This window comes from Platalea leucorodia, assembly GCF_965183815.1.
Source record: "Platalea leucorodia genome assembly, chromosome: 1".
NCBI lineage: Eukaryota > Metazoa > Chordata > Aves > Pelecaniformes > Threskiornithidae > Platalea > Platalea leucorodia.
Window position 1 is genome coordinate 111,488,321 of NC_138823.1, and position 24,353 is coordinate 111,512,673.

The window sequence follows — 24,353 nt, forward strand, 5'->3', positions numbered from 1 at the left end:
GATGACAAGAGCTTTAGGAGAGGGGATTCACTGGATAATTTGGCCCACTTCCTCAAGTTTAAAGGGCAAAGAAGCCCCAAAAGGCATTACTAAACACGGCTCAGTTTGCTTAATTATTTAAAAGCACTTTCTCTTACAGAGCTACATCTGGGTGTTATTGCTGGCCACCAGCCTCCTAATGACTTTGCAATGGGTTTCTGTCTTAGACGAAGTACATAAATGCTGTGCTCTCCTCTAAGAAAAGATTTACATAATGCTGGAAGCATTTTAACTTGAGCTGTGATGGCGTTTGCCTAGGTAAAATTAATATCCAACAAATCAAATCAAAATTACATTGGGCAAGGTTATGAAGGCTCAGAAAGTTTCTAAACTTTTATAGGTCAGCTCTTACCATTTCCTGCAAGTCCAAAGATTGAAGTTAATCCAGACTTATTCTTGTCTGCAGTTTGAAGGTTGTACAAAGGCCTACTCCAGGTTAGAAAACTTGAAAACGCACTTGAGATCTCACACTGGAGAGAAACCATATGTGTGTGAACACGAAGGCTGCAACAAAGCTTTCTCCAACGCGTCCGACAGGGCCAAGCACCAAAACAGGACTCATTCCAATGAGGTAAATAAGCATAGCTTCAAAAAAATTAACAAAATCCGGAGTCGAACAGACTTACAATGGAGGGGCTCGTCCAGCACCCGGAGCGCGTCCCCTTGCCTGGGTCGGTGGTGACACCTGGTGGCTGCCGCGCCGCAGCTCCTGCCGCATCTCGCAGCGTCCTCCTTGGCCGCTGCGGACAGATGTAGGGAGGCGTCCAGGGTGTGGAAAATTTGGGTTGCCCTTGTAGGTTCTGAGTTACGCCTTTTTCTTCTTCTCTGGGCTATTTCACTCTTCTTTCTGTCCTGAACAGACCTCACAGAGTAGCGATGCAGTGGAGGGAATTTGATCTTTCCCGAGCAAACCAGCTGTGGCAGTCACAGCCGTCTCCCAGACTCTGAGTGTAACAGCTCTTTATTACTCTGTGGTTCCCGTTACTGCTGCCCCCTCTTTCAGGAATCACACCATCTTCATGCCTTGTACCTGTTTTATTGTCCCATTTCAGGTTACACAGGGAGTCACATCATCTCAGTCTCACATCCTGGGGGAGCCCTGTCTCTCCTCCTTGACCTGTCCCTATACTCCTTCTAGCCTAAAGCCAAAAATACTGGAAGGACAGGACATACCAGAATGCGGGTGTCCAAACATTTCCACACGGCTTGTACCCTTCTCTGTCAGGTCTGTCGCAGGCATTCACTAGGGCTGGCAGAATCTCCTGGGAGCACTCATCTTCTTCCAGTCCCCTGGTCCCTGCAGCATCTCTTGAGTCGCAAGGGAAGCAGAGAGCGTTGCACATCTCTGAGTTCGCCCCATCCCTGCAGTGTGTGCTCTCAGCAGCCCAACAGCTGCATTGAAGCCCAGCAGCAATTTTGTGAATTGTCACCAAGGTGGAAAGAAGTTCATCAAAGTCTCGCCAGTAGCTGACAGAGCTTTCGTTTCATTCACTGTCTGAACCAATCTGTTTGTTTCCTAATTGATGAGTAAGATCCTCACAAACAGGCAGACGTGACCTGGACTCTCTGTTGTTTTAAGATCAGGATTTCATGTCTAACGCTAGGTCACCAAAAAAAATTTTCTGCTGTGCATCATTTCTGGTAGTGGCCCCAGCAAAGTCAAATGAAAAATTTCCTTCACCATTATTTCCCAATGAAACGGGCTAACAGACGTAGGCAGCATATACTGATACAGTGCCATGAGTACTATGGAAAGCACAGACCCAATTCAGCACGTCCTGGCAGTGCCATTTTGGTTGTAAGTTGGTAACCTACAGACAGATGTAAAAGCAGCTGAGATATCTTGATAGAGATCTACCCTGTACCTATATAGAAGAGAACTAATTGATTTGTACTTCCATAGCATCTTGAGAAAGCCTGCCTCAGTAGCTCGGCATCAACTTCAAATTGCTCACAATTGACATTTTTGCTCCTATTCAAGTCAAGGGGAGGTTTTCGGCTGCTGACGTCCCCGGAAGCAGGCTTAGGCCTTAGCCATTAGGAAGCGACATTTGTCAAAGGCTCCATAGTGCCGTGTGTAAGCAGACAGAGAACCCCTTTGAGGAACTCTGCATGAGGATCTCTTTTATTTCTCGAGGGCTGGTACAAGTAAGACTTAAAAACAGTAGTTTCTTGGAAACAATTCTGTAATAAAAGTGAGTGAATGGTACTTTGTTTCCTGAGGCAAGTAAAGTGTTTAGGAAGGGCTCAACTCTCCCTTTCTAATTCTCTTACAATACAAGAACAAAGAAAGTCTTCGTGAAATTATAAGACAGTAAATTTACTTCATTCTGCATTGCTTAGTGAAGTAGAGGAGCTCACAGACAAAGGAAGGTGGTTTTAAAGAAAATGAGTGATTAGTTATGCTAGTAGCAGTGATAGTACTAGTGCATATATTGCTGCATCATGAAAATGCTTACAGCGCCGAATCCCGTGCTTTGACATTATTCTGATGATCTGAAGGGGCCAGGAAGAAAATTCTTCTTCAGGTAATCCTGTCTGAACATACGTCCCAACATGTTTTGAAGGGAGTTGTTTGCCTCTGAATGTCAAGGAGTAGGTAGTGGGCATACTAGAAACAGGCTATCCAACTGCTGAGGGCAGTGGGCAGGATAGAAAGTTAGGCCAGTCTTCATAAACTGCCGTGGCTCTGTTGACTCACCTGCTCTGGTAAGTCAAAGCTGTGCTGGTTCATATCATGAGAGGCTCTGCCCTTTGCAGACTAGGCAGCATTAATGGGTACCTTCAAAACCAAGGGGAATTAATAGGTTTGACTAGGTGCAGTCACTGTAGAGACCATAAATTAGATAACAAATTCACTGTGGAAGCGTGTAACTGTAACACCAGCTGTGCTCCAAGGAGCTCTTCAGGAGTCCCACACGGAATTAAATCTAATTTAACTGTTTCTCGTGGCTTGGCAGAAACCATATGTTTGCAAGATACCGGGCTGCACAAAGCGCTACACAGACCCCAGTTCTCTCCGGAAACACGTGAAGACCGTGCATGGCCCGGAGGCACACGTCACCAAGAAGCAGCGGGGAGATATCCATCCAAGGCCTCCGCCACCGAGAGACCCAGGCAGCCACTCTCAGACCCGGTCACCAGGCCATCAGACTCAGGGTGCAATTGGTGAGCAGAAGGACCTCAGCAACACTACCTCAAAGCGTGAAGAATGCCTCCAAGTGAAAGCAGTCAAGTCAGAAAAACCAATGGTATGCAATACACCGTGCTGCTCCCTTTGTCCTTTTTCTTCTTGCAATGGACAAGAAGAATTTCATAATAATCACTTTATGAAATGCTCAAGCCTGTAAATTCTAGCTTACAAGGTTAGGTTTTGTGAGGTTTTCTTTTTCGTTTACATTATAAAACGTTTTTAAAGCCTAAGAAATAGCAAATAAAAAGATTACATCTAATCTGTGCAATATGCAGTAAGTGCAGTGTTGGCAACTCTCACAATAATTGTTTCTCTTAAAGCTCCATCTTTTGGAATCAGCATATTATGAGAAAATCACAGCTTTCATTTTTAAAAAGGCATTTTTTTCCACTCTCCTGTTTACAGAAGAAAGTTTGAGAATATGAATCCTGCAGGCTCAAAACCAGAATGTGGAAAAAAAAACAAGTCCAAAAGACTAAAATGATGATATTGATGATGATAATTTTTGGAGAACTTGAGGAAGCAATCAGATTTTAGGGGCTTGAGGTTGTTGGGTCATGGATCAAACTGAAGCAGGGTAAATTGACTTTCTTAAACAGCAGGAGGAGATCTTTTGGTAACATTTGATCTCTATTGTGATGTGTCCTCTTATGTTAATCTGATACTTAATTGAACTTGACCAAGTTCACCTAATTCCAATTTAACTACACTGAGCTGAATTAAGAGTCCCTGCAGGCCTTTTCACTGGTTTACCGTATTGTATTGCATTAAACCAGTGCAGCCTTGAACGCTCAAAGGACCTTATTCCATTTTTTGACATGCTATCTTAAATAAAGAAATTCTTTCATTTGCCTGCATTTCCTGTGCCATCCATCCTCTCCACAAGGGTTAAAACTAGCCAAGGCAGTCGCTCCGTCCTCTTCCACATCTGGGTCTACGATTCATCTGGACCCAGCCCTTGGGGACTACAAATACATGCCCTCCAAGTTCTGCTCGTATTGTTAATCATGCTGCAATTCAAAGTGATTACTTATTGAAATATGAGTTACTGCTATATTGTGCCTAAGGCTTATGCCCAAACTGTGCAGTATTAATCCTGAATTCAGAAACTTCCAAGGGCCCAGAGTTAACTCCCACTGAAGTCTAAAGGAGATCCTCTGCCGTCCTTGGTGATAACTACCTTGGATTACAAAGGAACAAACCCCGTTCCCCTCTTGCTTAGCTAGGTCAATCAGTAGCATTATTGAGGCATGTTGAGCATAGGCGGTTTTAACATGAATAACATTTGCAGGAGAGGGGTATTAATGCTGATTGCTTACATAGTATTAAATATTTCTCACTGAAAAACATGTTCTAAAGACAATTCTGTATTTCTTGCTTTTCATTGCTTGTATGAATTAAGATACATTTTCTGTTTTTCAACTAATCCAATGTCTTTTCTGTCTAATGCTCTTAAATGTCTCGTTCTAACTTCCTAAGGACAGTGGGTAATAAGGTGAGGGCATTTTAACTTCTCTGCTGTTTTTCTTATTGCAACATTATTTATGTCTTTATTTTAGCCTTTTGCCTGTTGTCCAATCATTCCTTTATTTAATAATGTGCAATCCATCAAACTCATTCCCAAATGTAATGTGCTATGAGCATTTTGCAATACTTGACATGTGAAAAATCTGGCTTATATTGGTGAAATGTCTTCAGAAATGTCTTCGTACCTTCCCCTCTAGATGAGACATCCATTTTTTTCTGCATTGCACATCTAGAACTGTATGGTCCCCATAATACAGTTCTTAGTTCTGTAACCTACCTCACTGTGATCTTGACACGTGGCTACAAGAACAGGCTTCTGAGCATTAGTACTCTTCTTCCATATGGCATGGAGCTGTTGTCCAGAAGCACAAACTCTCTTCTGGGCAGTAACAGTTATTTCTGTTCTTGTCACCAAATCTGCCATGGCCAGGATTTGGAAATGAACATGCTCAGCGTGGCTTCATAAATTCTAAGTATCGTCATTCAAGTTAGAAATAATAAAATAGTTATTGCATCTTAATGGACTTCTCAGGGGCATAAGAAGCTACAGTACTGCCACGAATCTGTGCCTTCATTCACTGATGTTAAGAGTGAGAGCTGTCACTGCTACCTCAGAAATTCTAGCCAACGTTTGTCAGTAAAACATGCAAAAAAATGACAGGCTGGCAGGGAAAAAAAATTTTAAAAACGCAAGAAAAACCCCAAAAGTGAAATACATGAAACTGTTCTTGGGAGCAAAATGATACTGCATGCCTCACAGATTTGTGATCACACTGATACAACCTACATTAAGATATTACATCCAGAGACTTCAGTCTGTCTTGCTGTCTGTTTTGTCTGTCAGTCTATCTGTCTGAGTGTTTCAGTTTGTCAGAGAAATTTTCCCATTCTTGTACAAGTACTTTGTGAGTATGAAAAAATAAATCAAGCCGATGTTTCCCCACAGCAAGAATTTTACTAGAGCAGGAGGGAACACTGTCTGTTAAGAAGGAAGAAGCTACTGCAGTGGCTTATATCCCTGTAGATTAGCAGGCTGTGTACTGTGTACTTAAATTCTTAATTTTAAATTCTTAAATTCTAATGAAACCAAGGATTTGATTCAGTAGATCATCGCCTTCTTGGTTCAGGGCAGAGATGGTATAAGGTAGAGCGTGCTGCTAGGGTCACAGGACACTGATAATATGATACAGTATTTTTGCACTGATGCTTTGTCCCTGTTGTATTACATGCCAACACTTCAGGCCAACCGCTGCTCGTAACAATGAGCCTTAAGCTTGGAAAATACTTACATTCTTTAGCCACAAGTCTAATTAAAAAAAGCCAAATTCCAGTGTTGTTGGAGTCTTGCTTGTTTGTTTGCTTGCTGCAAGCCTAGCAGTGTAAATTAGACCTCGTAACGTGGCTGAGTTCTTATTTGGTTTATTGACCTGCAGTTTCAATTGGGAGAAGCGCATACCCAAAATAGAGTATCCATACCTACATGCTCACGAGTGACATGAAATGATAGATGCAATTACAGGAATGACTGAAACAAATGTCTCATGTAGATACAATGTATACTATTAGCAAGATCTTAAAGAGGATTTTCATCTTGAGTTTTGCAATGGCATTCATTGCAGTTAAAATCAATATTCTAGAAAGCCTCTTAATGAACGATCACCATCATCATTTAATGCTAAACTTTTCTTTACGTTTGGGTTTCTTTGGCTCCATTTAGGCCCGCATTTGCTGCAAGTTCCTTGTTAACGTTGTTTGCTTGATCCTCACGTTCTTTTGTTTCTTACTTCACTCCAACAGACATCTCAGCCAAGCCCTGGTGGTCAGTCTACATGCAGCAGCGAACAGTCCCCCATCAGCAACTATTCCAACCATGGGATCGAGCTTACTCTGAGCGGTGGCGGTAGTGTAGGAGACCTCAGTGTCATCGATGAAACCCCAATCATGGACTCTACCATTTCCACAGCCACCACAGCACTTGGCTTACAGGCCAGGAGGAATATGACAGGGACCAAATGGATGGAGCAAGTGAAATTAGAAAGGTTGAAACAAGTTAATGGAATGCTTCCAAGACTGAACCCCGTTCCACCTTCCAAAGCCCCAACCTTGCCGCCTCTCATAGGAAATGGTGAGATTCACATAGCGGGAGCAATAACACTTTTTGTTGTTAAATTCGTTGCTTGCTAGCACAATCTTGCAACCCTTGCAAAAGAGTAGTGCAGCCCTGAGAATGGTTCATAAATTGATCACTTTTTGTTTATCCCCTGATTACAAGTCCTACCACCCACCCTGAGAGAAGTCAGATAGATAGTCCCATGTTTTACAGAACAGGGGCCAGCAGGGGAACCCTGCATCACATTTGAAATATTCCCTACAGTTAAAGGTTTGGACTCAAGATCATCATAATCCTGTCTTGTTTTGAGACAAGGCAGATGAAATAAATACCTGCCAGTTTGTTGTACAGAGTCTTTCAGATGAGGCCTTAACAAGGCACCCTTTGCACAGATGCGTTGGGCTGTCCTTTAAATAAACTGTTTCCATACATATAAGTAATCATATCTACAGATACTGCTGCTCCAAAGGGCAGATATCCATGAATGGGAGCAAGGCAAGATCGAACCCTGAAGATCCATAGTTGTTTTCATGCAAGGAACTGCTTGTTGCCCAAATGTACGTCCCTGCTGCCTATACATTGCCTACAGCGTGCCTATAGGTTTCTGCACTCCACCCAGCAGCGACAGCCCAGGTTTTCTGAAACCCATTCAATCGAAAGAAACTATGTAAATTAAGAAATTTATTCTGTTTACTTAAAAACAAAACAAAACAAGGAAACCAGCAAAGATGTTTTGCAGTTGTTAGGACTTATTTCAAGAATATTTCAAGAAGTCTTAGAAATGACCTTGAATAGCCTCCAGTTTGTATATTTTGCTATTCCACGCAAATGCCTATTCAATTATATTTTGCCTATAAAAAGCTCCCTTACGAATGTGTCCTTCTGGCACATCAGTCAGCATAGCTGCACTGCAGGCCAGAGGACTACACCAGCTGATGACAGTTTGTGGCTATGGCCTATAAATTTTGTGCTGGGATTCACACTGAAATGTTACCCTTGAGTCTCTGAATTAGCTTTTAACCTAAGGACACAGTTTTTGTCCCTACTTCTTTCAATAAAGAGCACTGCTATGATTTCCTGTGATGATGCTCTATACTCTATACTTCCCTTACTTCTTTACTGGGTGTTTTCTGTACCGATTTCTGGGTGATGCCCATTTGTTTAACTGTGAATTTTACCTCCAGGTACCCAGTCGAACAGCAGCTGCAGTGTAGGAGGATCCATGACAATTCTGCCGAACAGGAACGAACTTTCAAGTACGGACATCACTGTGTTGAACATGCTGAACAGGAGGGACAGCAATACTAGCACAATCAGTTCAGCCTACTTGAGCAGCCGCAGGTCTTCTGGAATCTCACCTTGCTTCTCCAGCCGGAGGTCCAGCGATGCCTCCCAGGCGGAGGGAAGACCGCAGAACGTGAGTGTTGCAGACTCCTATGACCCCATCTCGACGGATGCCTCGCGGCGCTCCAGTGAAGCGAGCCAGTGTGATGACCTGCCAAGTCTTCTCAGCCTCACCCCGGCCCAGCAATACAGGCTGAAAGCTAAATATGCAGCAGCTACTGGTGGACCCCCGCCAACTCCACTGCCTAACATGGAGAGGATGAGCCTCAAAACAAGGATGGCACTCTTGGGTGACTGCAGGGAGTCCGGAGTATCTCCGCTGCCTCCAGTGAATGCCCCTCGAAGATGTAGTGACGGTGGGGCAAATGGTTACAGCAGGAGGCATTTTCTGTCTCATGATGCTCTAGGAAACGGGACGAGGAGAGCCAGCGATCCAGTACGAATGGCCTCCGACAACCTCTCTGTCCCTAGAGTCCAGCGTTTCAACAGTCTTAATAGCTTTAACCCTCCTGCTTTGCCTCCATCCATGGAAAAGCGCAACCTTGTTCTTCAGAACTATACCCGTTCTGAGGGTGGCGTCTTCCGCGGCTTCAGCTCCCCCTGTCCTCCGAGCATCAGCGAGAACGTCACCCTGGAGGCTGCTACGATGGAAGCGGGTGGCAGTCTGAATGATGAGGATCTCCTGCCAGATGACGTGGTTCAGTATCTGAATTCCCAGAACCCGGGCATGTACGACCACTTGTTGAACAATGTCCTAGACAGCAACAAAATGCATCACAGCTCAGTGTTAGGAAACAACAACCCCAGCAACTTTGACCAAGCCCCTCCACCGAGCAGTCAGCAGGCAGGCTCCGAGGCAAACAAGAGCGACTTGCCCATTCAGTGGAACGAAGTAAGCTCAGGAAGTTCTGACTTATCTCCTTCGAAACTGAAGTGCGGTCAGCGCTCAGCGGTGCAGCAGGCTCGGGCCTTCGGACTGTATAACAATATGATGGTTCAGCAGCAGAACCTGGAGAGAAGCAACGTGGCCCAGCAGAACGGCTATCAGAACCTGGCGGAAAACAACGGTTCCTACGGTTTACAGCAAAACACGGTTCTTGGCAGCGGGGCCGGTAATTCTTTCAGCGTGCAGCCCAATAAGCCTTACAGCGAAAGCATCAGCAGGCAAGCAATGATGTCTGGAGCAATGGACAATTCCTGTGGTGTGGCAGTTCAAGGGCAGAAGCTGAGAAGCAGCAGCATGCCAGTGAGTGCGAACCAGCAAAATTTCGGCCATCCCATGGCATCCAGCGATCAAGCCACCGGTATGGCAAATGGGATGCAGAACAGGAATATGATGGAACAGGAATATTTGCAAAACCAACTAGTCGGAGATGGTGTTCATTACCAGGGAGTCAATCAGTCTGGTCAAATGATGCTAGGGCAAGTTAGTCCTACCTCACAAAGCAGCCTGTATCAAGGGCCGCAGAGTTGTCCACCAGTGTCTCACGCCATTGGTAGCCAGCCTTCAGGTTTGTTGGTGGCCAAAAGTTACCAGCCGTGCTCTAATTACAGCGGCAACAGACGGCAAAACGTGTTGAGAAACAACCTGGCACAACAGCAAGGACACGTAAGTGATGGCAACCAGACGTACAGGGTAAACGCCATTAAGATGGAGATGCAAGGTCAATCACAGCAGTTCTGCTCTAATGTGCAGAATTACTCTGGTCAGTTATATGACCAAACCACGGGCTTTAGCCACCAAGCTATGAAAACAGGTTCTTTCTTCGGTTCGGAAGCTAACTGCCTGCTGCAGGGGACTGCGACTGCAAACTCATCCGAGCTTCTTTCCCCGGGGGCTAACCAAGTGTCGAGCACAGTTGACAGCATTGACAGCAACAGCCTAGAGGGTGTGCAGATTGATTTTGATGCGATCATAGATGATGGGGACCATGTCAGCTTAATTTCGGGAGCCCTGAGCCCGAGTATCATTCAGAATCTCTCCCGCAATTCCTCACGCCTCACCACTCCCCGAGCGTCTCTTACATTCCCAGCTATGCCCGTGAGCACAACCAACATGGCTATTGGGGACATGAGTTCTTTGTTGACCTCACTTGCAGAAGAAAGCAAGTTTCTTGCTGTTATGCAATAGACATGAAAAAAAAAAAAAACCCTTAGGAGATAACAGATGAAAAAAAAGACTCATATTTTTTAGTTGTGTATGTATTTTAGCAATCTCATCTCACCTAAATGGGATGTGTTTCAAGTATATTCCTTTTATGGAATAAGGACTCTGAAAACCCTAAAGTGTTCTAGGGAGAAACTGTCTTCCATTTCAGTTTTGAATCAGTATTGCTACACCCGTTCCCTCCCTCTCTCTTTTCTCTCTCTCTCCCCCTTTTTGAATGTCTGTACGCTTCCTTTTTCTTTTTTTTTAAATTGTAAACCAATGTAAACGTGTGAAGTGCATGTTTTTGTTTTGTTTTGTTTTTTTTTAAAGAAAGGTCTGATGAAATGACTTTGCAATTTTCTGTTACTCAGAAGAAACTAGACCTTGTAAAGCTGTTGCAGTTTTTCCCCCTAAACATATAGGCACAAAATAAGCAGGCACAATGTAAAGTGAGCATACGGGGACGAAACCCTCTCTGGATGCATTGGATACGTCGCACTGAGGTGGACAACCAATTTAGAAATGCACTGCCATGGTACCCCTAGGCTGTAGTTTCAGAGTCGTGGAGCACATGAAATTAGGAGGTTCGAGCAAATAAGAAATGTAAAACCATCAGCCCTTCGATCCCTAGCAAATGTTTTAAGGGTTTTGTAAACACACACACACAGAGATGTCACTGCCTTGCATAATGATACTGAGATTGTGTCATGTTGAATCCATTTCAGAGGAAGGAGGGGACCAGAAAGCTATTCTTAGTCCAACTCTCTTGTGCAGTATTTGCTAGTCTGTTTTTCAGCCTTCTTTTTTAAATGACTGGATAGTAAAATTACGTGCGTGCTTGGTGATTTGGGTAGTCTGTAATCCCTTCATTGCGTACCGCACTGGTGGAGGGACGATCAGGGTCTTATGGAGTTATTTCATACAATGAAATAATGAAATTGCAGTATTCCATACTGGGGACTTTTTTCTTTTCTTTTTTTTTAGTGCAAATAGTTGAGATGTAATTTGCTGAGCCGCTGGTTCTTATTCACAGTAACAATTCCTTTGCCGGGAGAACTGTCTTGTACATCCCTTGTAGCACATACACCCGCGTGGATGGATGGGATGTTTTAATATAAGTAAATGCCCGTTGACATAACACAGAGTCATGGCTTCAGAACCATCACGGTCATAGCATGTAAAACAAGTGGAAAATGAATGGCCCGGTTCTCAGACTAGCCAAATAAATCACAGTGATTGCAAGCAATCTGATATAATCAAATGTTTTTCCACTGTATCCAGGATTTATAAAATTAGTGCATTTAAACCGCCATTAAAAATAGCAAAGAAACAAGTGGAACAACAAGTATGCCTGGTAATTAATCAAAACTCAAAAAAACCAACCCAATCTCTCTCTTGGTGACACCAACACGCGTTTCATTTCAAAGCAAACCCGTGAGTCAGTGCCCAGGCTCAGTTACACCAGCAGAAGCTGGAACTAACACACTGCGGTCGTGAAGCTACTCGCTGGTAGAGGTGAATAGCATTTGCTCCGTAAGCGCTAGCTCTTCTGGGATGCTTTTTGCTGTGCTGGGCTCCACGTCTGCGCCCCTGAACACGCAGTGCTCCTGGGTAAATGGGTTGGGATGGAGAACAGCCACGAGACCAAGGTTTAAGTTCACCCGCTCCTAGAAGCCGCATGGAAGTCCAGCCCTTGCAGACTGCTCAGTTAAATCCCGATAGTAAAGTGCTGCGACGGGATGTCAGTGGTGCAGGCGCTTACAGTCATGGGTTTGATGTCTGTAAGGAGCTGGTGTTAGACGTACAATGAGAAGGGGGAGCGTGGTCAGTTTTGAAATACTTGAGCGCAGTCCAAATGAAGGCTAGCACCAGAAGGTCATTTCTATAGGCTAGAAGGCCATAGCATTCTTTTCTCTTTACTGTAAAAAAAGGTGAAATACCAGCTGATTCAGGGCATGGCATCTGAGGAATACAACCTCAGTGAAGCTGTCAGATAACATTGATCTGTTAACAGCTGTTAGAATCGGAGGAAGAAGCTGTAAATCGGTAGGAAAACATCATAGGAATCCAGTGCTGAGGCCGTATTTGGGCTTATCACAGCACGTACCAAGCGATTTGCACTGTGAGCTGGAATGTCAGAAATCAAGACAAATGTAAATATCCTACAGCTTTTATCACCATCCAGCTCCTGTCTTTCTCCATAGCTTTAGCAAGCATTTCTTCCTTCCTCTGTCTCATGCACGCATATTCCCCTGTCCTGCTCTTTGCCCTTTGCTGGTTCGCCTCCCGACCTCCCTGCCCATGGCCAACCTCCAGCCCTCCCTGGGCCGCGTGGGCAGTCGGGCACAGCTCACCGCGGCAGACGGTTGGTTTGCTATTGCAGCGTGGCAGAGCTGCTCCCTGTTGCGCTCCCATCGCCCGGCGGCAGCCCTGTGGAGACCCGCTGCCTGCACGCAGCCCGTGCCCCTGCCCTGCTGCCGGGGCGAGGAGGGACGCCTCCGGCCAGGCAGATCACCGGGGAAGGAGGGACGCTTCGGTGTCCACGCCGTACGTTGCAGCGCTATGATACAGCTGGCGCCCCTGCTGAGAAACAGCAGCGTATGCATGAGGAAAGGCCGTGCTGGATGTGTTTCAGATGGTTCTCGGTAACCAATCGCTGGCTGTTTATTAAGCCATCAATTACATGTTTATAAACAACTTCAACAGGGAGACTTATGACCAGCTTGGGAGTAGGTGGCTTGGGAGAGAAGCCTTTTATTGTTATAGAGCCAATACATTAAAAAAAACACAACAAAAACTATTTTTTTAAACTCAATTTTCCAGTTCATAATTGTATTTGCTGGTCCAGTTGAAGCTGGGAAGCTATTAACAGATGTGATCCATCAGAGCTGAGAAGGAGCCATTCATATTGCTCAAGGCTAAAAGGGACTGTTTGAGTAGCTAATTTGCCTTCCTGGATTTGACAAACCTTTGTCACTCACTTACCCCTGTCTTGGGCCAACAGTGTGTCTTGGCCGAAACCCATGCGCCAGAAAGGCAGCCCGTTTTGATTTGGCAAAGTCAAAGAACCAGAGACTCCACCGTGTCCCCGGGGAGTTTGTGCAAATGGTCTATCATTTGCTCCATTAAGCGTTCGTGCCACTTATGTTCACGTGTCACTTTTCAGCTTTTGGTATCTTCTCATGTTTTTCTGTTCATGCTGAAGAGCCTGTTCTGGGACCTGTGAGGGTCGCAGTACATCGTAGCCCAGCCATCTTGGGTTTTGGGTTTGTTTTGATGAGGTGGAGTGGGCTCTCTGAGCATGGCACTGTTAGGCTGGACACCAGCTTTCACTTGTCAACCTCCTTCTCCATGTGTGGCACTCCAGGGAAAGTCCCACCACCATTGCTCACGTGTTTACTGGCACCCCTCTACTCCTGCTCTTCCAGTTACAAAGCCAAAGCTTGCTTTTGTGTACATCTGGCACATCAGCTGGCATGGCCATAGCAGTTGGAAACCCACCGCTCACCCTAGAGTGCTAGAAAATGCAAAAAATATTGTGAATTTCCTATTTGTAAAGCATTGCAGCCCGAGTCTAAATCACCTTTTCTTCTAATGGCTCTGTGGGGGTCTTCCAGATCCGTTACTGTTGGCCTTGGGCGCATCCGCCTCGCTCGGCCTGCGTGCGCCTCCAGGCAGTTTTACTCTCCACAAAGCAGGAGTCAGCAGGCAGAGTTCATCCGTCAGGTACACCCGGGTGGAGGAGAGGTGCTTCTGCCGAGACGTCTGTGGGCTTCCGGAGGGGCTTTGCTGGTGAGTACGATGGCCCCGTACGTCCACACGGCAGACGAGGCTACTCTCTCCTTGGGGAACGGCCCCAGATGGTACGCGCGTTACGATGCTGGCTCGCTTGCTCCCAGTCGCTGCTTCCCACCCCACCCCGGGATGAAATGGCCCACGCCTGTTGCGCAATGGCTCGTCCTTCTGAACAGCAGTGTTTATATTCTCGCAATGTATGTGCCTTATTTTGTGTTGAGCCTGTAAAAGAGAGGGACCAAGATGTGTTGCCAAATTTTCCCGATGAGGCTGTACTCGCCATTCGGCTAATAGCACATACCACTGTTAATAGTGTCCGAAACGTCTTGTAAACCTCTGGTATTCACGTGTTATTGTCCTTGGATTGGTGGAATGTCTCCTATGGAACAGTTACTGTTGTCAGTCCTGCAGATGTGTAAGATAAAAATGTGTTCATTTTTTTTCCACTTTTTTTTAGTTTTTTTAATAAAGCTTGTAATCCTTTTTTTTAAAAAAAAAAAAAAAAATAAATGTGTAAATACATTTATGTACGGTAGGAATAGTGTTCGGCTGTAATGGGCCTTAGCGGTCTTCATTTGATAAACCTGCAGTTATGATCTGATGTTTCTCGAGCCTTAGGTTGATCTGAAGGGTCTGTAGCACTGTGTACATATAAACTGTACTTCTGCTTTCAGAACCACTTAGCTCTTTTGTAACAAAGAAAAAAAAATGTTTCTTACAATGTCAATAAAAACACAAAAGCCTTTGTACTTAAGTTCTTAGCTTTCAGCTTTTAAAATATCTCCTTGGGGGAGGGAGTGATTTTTTTCATTCGGCTGGTTGCAATCGGCGCGTGTATCGCTTCCACTCATGGTCGCTCGCTTTTCTGTTTCTGCTTCCCAGCCTATTGCTTCATTTCATTCACATTTTAAAAACCGACGGGGACGCAACACAGGGCGTTTACCTTCCCTTTAAAGAAGAATGGCTGGGAGGTGCCGGGTGGAGAAAGAAATGAAGCTGCGGTGTCACACAGATAAAATGTTTGGAAGGAGGGGAGGACCCGACCTGGTTAACCCTGCTGCAAGAGCAGTCGTTTCAGAGGTCAAAGCCAAGCTGTGCTAGACTCCGGGCTGTTATGTGGGGGCTGCGTTCCCATACCTCGCTCACCCAGGGTCCCTGGCAAAGGCTCGGCCACCCACCGAGAAGCACGGGAAGGGGGAAGAGAAGCTCCTCTGGCTGGGTTAGCCTGTGGGTGTCCACCTTGGTGGGTTATTGCATGGTCCGCAGAAGAACTAGACGCAGTCTTCTTCAAAGCTGGGATTTTGGCCATGGTGAGTGTTGCTGTTGAGTGCAACAGTCATGTGGCCGATGGCAAGTTAGCTGCGGTACAGAAGAAGTTGTAGCACTGCTTACTTTTAAGGTGCCTGAGCCATTCTCATTTCAAGAGCTTTTTTTTTTATTGCTCATACCTTGGCGAGACCCAGGCCGCTCGTTTGAGCTGTCAGTGCTCAGCACCTGTCTTGCTCCTTCCTCGGCCAAAACGGTTGAGCCATTTCCGAGACCAAGGCAAGTAACCTTACATTGTTTTCTGCTTATATTGACTTTTTTTGTGTGTGTGTGTGGTCACCCTTCAGCCCTTATTAAGCTTTTGTCATTTAGCACAGAGCTTAAGGTTTGGGAGGGACGAAGGGTGGAAGGGAGAGGTGTAGCTTGCCCAGCTGAGAAGCCCGTGAGGCAGGAGGAGAGGCCTGGGAGCGGTCTGGTAGGGGTGACGGAGACCCTGCAGCAGTGCAGGGTGCTCAATGGTGGCCATGCTGCCTCACCTCATGTGCTGCAACCCAAAAGCCTCCCAGAGCCTGGCAGTGCTCCAGCATCAGCTCACTGAGGGGTTGACAGTGGCTTCTACCTGGCTTCCTCCACCAACAGAGGCAAGGATGGGACAAACCTCGGACAAGGACACGACGGAGCAGCGGGGAAACGAGCAAGCCTATGGGATGGGGGGGGTGTCAGTAGCGGGATCCATGCTGACCACACAGCATGTCTGTCAGGGGCTCAGGGGGGAATGCAGCATTTCTGAGCCCTACCAGCAGCCCCTTGCTGCTAGTGGGAGACAAGGGACTCCCACCTCTTCAACACTAACGCGGTAAAGACATGCACACGTGCATGTACGGGTGCAGAGCATCACGCTAAACAAGTGTCAGTAGCATTGCACACCTGCTGCAATAGGGGAGCCCACGCACCCAGACTGCCAGCCCCTCTCCACGGTCCTTGCACCTTCCACTGCCTTTAGCCATCCTCACACATGCTCATTTTTCAGTTGCGTCTCCTCCACCAGCTGGACCTGCACCAGGATGATTGTCAAGAGGGCAGGGATGCCATGGGGATGCCTGCCCATTCATTACCACGGCTCTTTGCTGTGTCAGGGGTGCGGATGCAGACGCTGCCAGGCGGTGCGAGGTCAGGCACAGCATTTGCAGAGGTGAGCGCTGCTAGGGGAAGGGCTGGAGCTGCAGGGCATTTTTTCTGGCCTCCAGCCTGACTTGGGATTGGGCTGCTGAAGGGCTGCCTGTGAAAAGCTGCAGCCGGGGGCAGGAGGACCTGCGTTTCCATATGATAAAATAATGCCAAGTCCTCAGGAAAACAAGAAATAGCAGGGCAGCCAGGGTTTGTATCATCCAAAATTAGCGGATGCTGTTGACCTTTAGTCTGTGCTTTAGTGCCAAGGCCGTAAATTAATTAACTGAATTCATTAAATTGGTTTCTTACTTCAGAAGGGCACATAGCGAAGAGAACTGCAGTTTGCAAAGCCTGAAAAAATACAATGGGAGATGAGATACACAGCACCGACCAGCGAGGCAGGAAAAAACCCACCCTCTCAGCCCCCGCCTCTATCCTAAACAAACAGGTGATGTGATATTAACACCAAAGACCAGGGCAACACAAAAATCACCAGGAACGCTGAGGCCAGACCTGCCGGGGTCGGGGATGAAGCAGGGGAGCTGCAGGGGAAGAGCCGGCGCTGTGGGCCCAAGGTGCTGGCGGAGTTACCAGGCTGGCTGGCTGTAAGCGATGGCACCGCAGGGCAGCCCAATGTAAATTTTTTTTCCTTTCCCAATTTTTGTGGGCTCGACTGTGCAATCTCCATACTGTTTTTTCAAAGGGGGGTAATGGGAAGGTGACAGCTTGTTCTCTACAGGCTGAAACACAAGCTATTTGTGTTAGAGCATGGCTTTGTTACATGATTAGTGCAATGGGAGCCCCTAGGCACCACTTCCCAGTACAAACAACTAATATTAATAACTCATGCTAAAATTGCCTGCTATTTAATAACCTTGGCCTCTTTCCACCCTGAGAAGCACAAAACCACTTTGTGTTTCCACCCCTCATGTTTCCACTGTCTCCTCCTGTTTTCCCTCGCTGCCTTCACACTGGCCCGGTGCATTTCCCAGGCAAAAAGAAGCGAGTTTGGGCAAAGAAGGAGACAGAACCCATGTTGGTGTATAACGGGAATCCCTGCACCCTGCGTTTGCCTGCATGTGTTCCTTCTTGCCTGCCCGCCTAGCAGGGTACAGCCGCTGCATCTGATGCAAGGCTGCATGGAGCTGCCATGTCTTGCAGCCTCAGTCCCGTTTCACCCGTGTCCTGAGGATGGAGTGACCTATTTCACGCCTCGCCAGGGAAGCAGCCGCCCTCCCTCCGAGCTGCCCCGGCTGGCTGAGACGTGATAGACCAGCACTGTTTGTTACTCATGGGTGGGAGGCCCATGTGAGTCACGCTTCCCTTCGCAGCCGCATGCGGGGCGGCTGCGGCAGGCGAGTGGGGAGCAAGAGGGGTGGACTGCATCTCCCCGCCCGGCTCAGCACGGCCAAGCATGGCAGCGGCACAGTTGGGCCCAGGCGGGAGCAAGAAGCAGTGGGTAGATCAGATGGTGATGAACCATAAACAGGATCGTTTCCCAGGGGCTGGCTGAGCTGCTCCAGCCTTTGCCAGCAGCGCTAGGATGGCTGTCAGGTCTGCGAGGCGGTCTCTAAGCCACCCTGCTCTACAGAAAAACATTACTAATGTTCCCATGACCGGAGCAAGACAGAAAAGACAAATAACTTGGACAGCAACATGAAACAGTGGCAAAAATCTGGAAGACAGAGGAGGAGAAAGAAAAAGAACAAGAGGGTGGAAAGCTCTATAATGACTGAAAGAGTCCCAGATGGATATGAACCGAGAAAAGGCCAGAGACAGAAATAGTAGTGCTAACTAGCCGAGCTGAACGACCCCACTCTTGCTGTACCTGAGCATCCTCCGCTGTCCTCAGAGCCCTGCTGCTGCCAGCCTCACCCTAGTGAGGGGGAGTGGGAGCAGGGAGCTGCTCAGACCTGGATGCACAGAAGTAGTTAGGTTCCTATAGCAGCCCTCAGTGAAACCCCAAAGCAGAGGCACCTATAGGGCTGGGGTTGTGCTTCCAGGCAGCGTCCTCTGCAAGACCATGGGAAGCGTGTGCTTCCCCCTTCCTGAGCATCGATCCTGCTGCACCTTTGCTGCTGGAAGACTTCCCATTTCCACTACGTGAGCGGCCAGCCCTCCCAAGCCATAGGAAAAACTCAATTTGCCTATCTTGCCTTGGGGCAGTTTTGCTTTGAAGACCTACAGCACATCCTGCAGTGCCACAGGGTCATGGCGATGTTTTCACTGGCTAAATTCTTTATCCGCCTAAAAGGCTGTTGCTGGGAAAGGGCAGATATGTCTCATTCCTGGCATTGCTGACCACTTCAGCCCCCAGCCAGTCTGGTCTCCATCAATTTCAGTAAAAACTCCTTCGAGTTTGGCTGTGGGAATCCACAGCCATGGCATTGCCAGAATGTGGCTTTTGGGCTGGGGCTTCCAAGAGGAAAAAAAAAAAAAAAAAAGGACAGAGGCATCCCCATCCCCATCAGTCCTGCTGCAGAAGGTGAACTTGAGCTCTCACCAGAAGGTCAGAGAGGTAAAAGAGGGCTAAAAAAAAAAAACAGCTCATACCTTGTGTGAAAGCAGTAATCAGACACTGAACCCTCAGAGCTGTGGAGCTCAGTGGCAAATCAGTACCTCTCAGCAGCTGCCCGAGAGATGTGGCTGCACATGAGGCTCTTGCTTGCCTGAGCTGGAAGCCTCCACTGTGTCCCTCGCATTCGTTGCTACTTGGTGGGACAGCATCAGTGGGAAGAGGTCCCAGTGCCCACGGCGAGGCCGGGGGCTGAAGCAGCAGAAAATGGAGGTCTGCACAACCACAGCACGTGGCAGGCTGTGCCACAGCGCGTGTGGGGATGGGGGCCGGTTTCCTCCCACCAACAGTAAATGTCAAGCTCTCCTTTGCAGTCACATGGGGAGAAGCAGCGTGGCCGGTCCCCCAGGGCTGCTCTCGCCTCTTCACCTCCCCCTTGGAGCAGGCAAGCTCCCGCTGCTGACCCAGTGCTCTCCTTTGGGCGCTGTTACTGGGGATGCGCCATGTCACACTTGTTTCTTTTATTGCTAAACTCAAGGAATTTGTGTGACTTTTTGAAGTCCGCAGTACGGTGTCCCAGCCCCTGCCCACGATGGGGCCTCGCTGAAGGCTGGCACAGCGTGAGCGAACCTGGTGGCACAGCACCTACACCTGCCCCATGTCCAGTCCTTTCCTTACCGCGGATGCCTCTCCCTCTCCTTTCCTCCTCTTCTCAAGGCTGGGCTGTGGCATAGGGGAAAAACAAAAATATTGCATGCTATTTTTTCCTCTCCTTGGCTGGTCCCTTGGAGATTGCTGCTATTTTCTCCCAATTACAGAAAATGCTTGAAGCTGTGCAAAGGCTAGCCACACAATTAGGGAGGCAGCAATGCCTTTCTTAGCTCTGTGGAGTGCAGTCTTGAACCACTATAGCACTTCTTGCTTACCTTTGTGCCCTGAAATAGCTTGGGTTTCAATCGGCTCTTCACCTGAGCTCTGCTTGGCATGGGCAGACGGAAAGTGCCTGGCTCCAGTTTAGCTGGAGCGCCGTCAGAGAAAGAGAGGGCTGGTGCACGGGCCAGCAAAATGCGGTAGGGAGTCCTCCTCCACCTAGCAACCTCTCTGCTGATGCTGAAGCCAGGGCCTCTCCTGAGATGAGAGATGTCCGCTTTGCCTGAGATCTGTGATCGCAGTCTTTGCATCTTGTGCTTGAAACACGGCTGGGGTCTGGGGGGTTGCGTGCCGTGGGCTCGGCCCTGCCTTTAGCAGCTCCCACAGTCTGAGCAGCTTGTGTGCAAACCCTTTCTGCCAAGCTTCACTTAGAAGCACTGGTGCAAAGGACCCCACTTTGCAGAAAGCCCAGGTGATTACAAAATTCCCTTCAACTTTTCATTGTGGAGGAGCTGCCAGCCAAAACCAAAATCTACAGTCCTGAAGCAAGTAGTAAAGGCTTTGATTTATCCAGTTAAGTATGAGCACGTCTGAACTTGATCCTCCTCTCCTTGTGCGTGTTCTCAAGCAAAGTATTTTCCTTCAGGAGAGCAGGCTGCAGAGTGACAGGCTCTCTTTTCTCCTGTCCTGCACCAGGTGATGAGTTTTGTGTCAACATTGTCCTGAAAACCGTCCATCAGTTTCGGATGCAAATTTCCTTGCTTTAAAAGAGACACAAATGGGCACATGAAAGTCAGCCCATGCCTGGCTGCCCTTGTGCTAAACTTAAAAATGGAGAGCCTCAAAACCCCAACTGCTGTTCCCAGTGTGCCCTAGACAGTGGCATTGCTTAGGTTTGCTGGTGCCACTGTGGTGTGTTTGCTGAGCATGAGTATTTGGTCAAAGTCTTTTTGCTGGTAAATGCTGGTCCACTGCAATGAAAACATCAGACTTAGAGGAAGAAAAACAAAGCAAAAAGACAGCATTTAGTCATTTCAGAGCCACTACATGCACTCAGCAAAAATGGGGCCAGCCCAGTTTCAAATTGGGGGCATCCTAGAAGGCTGCAGGCAGCTGGCCTCCAGGGCCAGCTCTTCCTCCTCCTCCCAGGGACCATTTCATGATTTTTGCAATACAGCAGGGCCTCAAACAGCACGTCTGAGGCCCTCGGGAGGTGAGGGCCACAGCTGCCTCACCACTGCTGGTGCCAGCATAGCTGGACTTCAGCTCCTGGCTTTCAGGTGCTTCCCCAGGTAGCGCAGCCGGGGCAGGGAGAGACCTGTGCCACCCTGCTCCCGGGGCTGGAAAATCCCTGCTCCAGCTTACATCAGGGGAGGAATGAAAGGAAAACCTTCCTGAAAGCAAACGAATGGCAAAAGCGAAACAATGAGCAGCTGCCTCCCAGGAAAATCCCCCGGCCGCTGCATGGGTGGTGTGGCAGTGCAGCGCCGTCCCCATGACTGCCGGGAAGCCAGGGTCCCGCCGGGCAGCCGGGGGAGCCAGGGGCATGGCGGCGATGCTGGCCAAGGAGCGCACGCCCTGCACAGCCTGGCCAGCCCTGCCGGCCGCCAGCCCCACGAGTTAAAGTCAGCAAAGGTCTGGGGCGCCTGTGCGTGAGGTTTTGTGTCGGCAGCCCCACGCACAGCCACAGGGTTTGATGGCAGGAGGGAAGGGGGGGTTCGCCTTGTCTCCATCCTTCCACCCGGGAGTGGGGACGGGTGCCTGTTTTGTGCTGCAGTACTGCTCGCCGTGCTGCCGCATCTCGCTCAGTTTCATACACGTCTCCTTGGCTCCATCACATGTTGACTTCCTGGCTTCTAATTAATCCTCTTCCAGCATGTGATGCTCACCTCTGAGGGCTCAGCAGTGACCCCGTCTCCCATAGATGCCTGTTGTTCCCCTGGGCCACAGCAAAGCTCACAGGGTTCGAAGCAGCAGGGAAAGCGCCATCTTTGAGACCGAGGTCCCACGCCTGTATCAGCAGTCCAGTGCTGCCACGCTGTGGGAGTCCCGGCTCACTGTGAGGTGCCGTCCCGGCTGCGGAGCTGCGCTGCTGCCTGACTCCCAACCAGCCTGGGCATCCCACTCCCACCCCATGGCTCTGCTCGGGACCGCTGTCCCGGTGTGAAGTGTGATCCTTAATTAACTGACCGGGGCTGTAACGCAGGGTAGTGATGTGCTGCTCACTCCCTCCCTGGCCTCACTTCTGGTCTGCACCCAAGATGTAGACCCATCGTCTGCAAGGCTTCAGCCACGTGTTCCCGGGGCTGAGGCCTCTCCAGCCTCCACCGCCACCTTGCTGCCTTCCTTTTTAGGTGGTCAAACACCAGCCAGGGTAAACCCCACAGGAGCATGGGAGAAGGTGGTGCAGGAGTCTGGCCAGGGGACACGAGTGTCATTTTGCCCTGCCATCGCCCTTTCTCCCTGGGAGCATCCAAACAAGTGAATGAAGCATCCCCAGCAAACCTCCCACTGCTTTGCAGTAGCAGGAGCAGCAGCGGCTCTGCCACCAAGATGAATTTGGCAGCCATGTAGCAGCTTCTTGCAGATGCTCTAAACAGCATTTGGGGATGAAAAGTAAGGAAAAACACGGGTTTGCCCTAGAAGGGCCGGGGGTGTTAGGCTCAGTGCAACTACCTGAGCTGGCTGCTGGCCAGCAGAGCGGGTAATTAATGGCGACTGCTTTCTGTAAAGTAGCAGGAGGAGCAGTCCGCTTTCCACCGGCTCCCAAACGGGCCCGGCAGTGGCATTGCCGCTGGGACGGAGGGCTCACGGCCGGAGGACCAGCACCGCTCACAGCAACGCCCACCGTCTGCAGCCTCTGGCTGAGCCGGGCAGCACTGCCCTCGAAGGTAAACCACCAGCCGTGGCCAGCTCAGCTTGGGAAAGCTGATGGGCCGGCAGCCCAAAGCAGTGCGGAGTTTTCCATGGTCAGTTATTGTGCTGGCATGGCCGGGAGCTGCTATTATTAGATGGCATATGAATCACCCACACAACGGGAGTTAGCAGCCTCAGCCTGAGCTGGGCTGGACACTTATTGGAAAAGCCCTGTTTACAGTCCAGCCAAGAGCCGAAAGTGAGCAGAGCTCAGAGAAACCATCTGCCCAACACCTACTTTGACCCCGGCTGCCGCCTCTTTCAGCTGAGTGGGAAACGCCGGCGCTGGGGGTCTCTCACGGCCCTGGCGCTGTGATGGGGGGAAGGAAGGAGCAGGAAGACTACAGCCCTGTTCATGGACTGCCAGCCCCATGCAAAACACTGCAAGAGAAAAACACTAAAGGAGGTGCAAGCTTACATGACGGTCTGACAGGTTTAGTTAAAAGGTCACAGCCTGACAAAATGTGTTTGAATAAAATGCAAAGGAGAACACCGGGTTTAATGGAGTTGAAGCCTAAGGGCCCGTGTGCCAGCAGGGAGAGGGGGACCCCATGCCTCGAAGCAAGCCTACTGGGGGCAGGGGAAGCATTTTGGGCTGTGTGGATGAGGAATGCGAGAAGCGAGGTTTGCCTCCTCCCCCAGCTCCCCTCGTATGGGCAAAAGGCTTACGGCTGCCGTGCCCGCACCACAGCTGGGTCCTCTGCAAAGCAATGCCAACGTGCGACACAAGCAGATGTTGAGCAGGGTAACAGGGCCTGGGCTTGCTACAGCTGTAGGGCCCAAACTGGCAGATTACCGGGAGCTCGCTGGGTGCAGAGCGAAAGAAGGGAGGGAGCTGGAAACACATTTGCTTTTCTGGATGGGAAAACACTGACGCCCTTTGAGTTCTGTTTTGACTCATTTAAGCCTGGAACTGCAAAAAAGTCAGCCCAGTAAGTAACACAACTTGCAGGAATATGCAACTGCTAAAGTTTTCCCTCACTCTCCTCCCTACTAATTTCGCCCATGTTGTTTCTCATTTACCTTGTTGCAAATGAGAGAAAGTCCAGTCCCCAGGTCCTCTCGTACGATCGTGAATCAAATGCATCAACAGTAAAGTTCAATCATCAGAGCTGTGCTATGATCTTTGCTTCACCCTGAGCTTTTCCTACCGAAATTAAAATAACTTACTATGTCATCTTTTCACAGGACATGAAATACGATTTTATACGCATTGCAAAGTCACACCAAGGCACATTGTGAAGAGCAGCGGAGTACACACTATTTCTTATAGCCTAACAAAGGAGCCTTTATTTAATAATGAACTATTACAGCACAGTACAAAGATTTGCTTTGTTCAGTGACTAGAAATTGTTTGCAGATTTTTCTAGCCACCGGGAGTTGACAGTTCACTTAGGAAATCAATTCTTAAAGCGAGAGTGCCTACATGCCTGCTTGGCTCTCAGCGTTCTGCAAGCCC

At 48.5% G+C, this 24,353-nt stretch overlaps 1 protein-coding gene across 2 annotated transcripts in view; it reads left to right on the forward strand.

The window, feature by feature from the left end:
- Window positions 1-10,344, forward strand: part of GLI3 (GLI family zinc finger 3) — a gene marked incomplete at both ends in the record, with an annotated part of 195,883 nt that extends 185,539 nt beyond the window's left edge. For both annotated transcript variants that reach the window (XM_082330047.1, XM_082330048.1), the window contains 4 exons: window positions 446-610; window positions 3,000-3,290; window positions 6,557-6,884; window positions 8,054-10,344. In XM_082330047.1, the coding sequence (XP_082186173.1) occupies window positions 446-610; window positions 3,000-3,290; window positions 6,557-6,884; window positions 8,054-10,344 (3,075 nt within the window). The remainder of the gene's footprint in view (window positions 1-445; window positions 611-2,999; window positions 3,291-6,556; window positions 6,885-8,053) is intronic.
- Window positions 10,345-24,353: the final 14,009 nt, after the last annotated feature.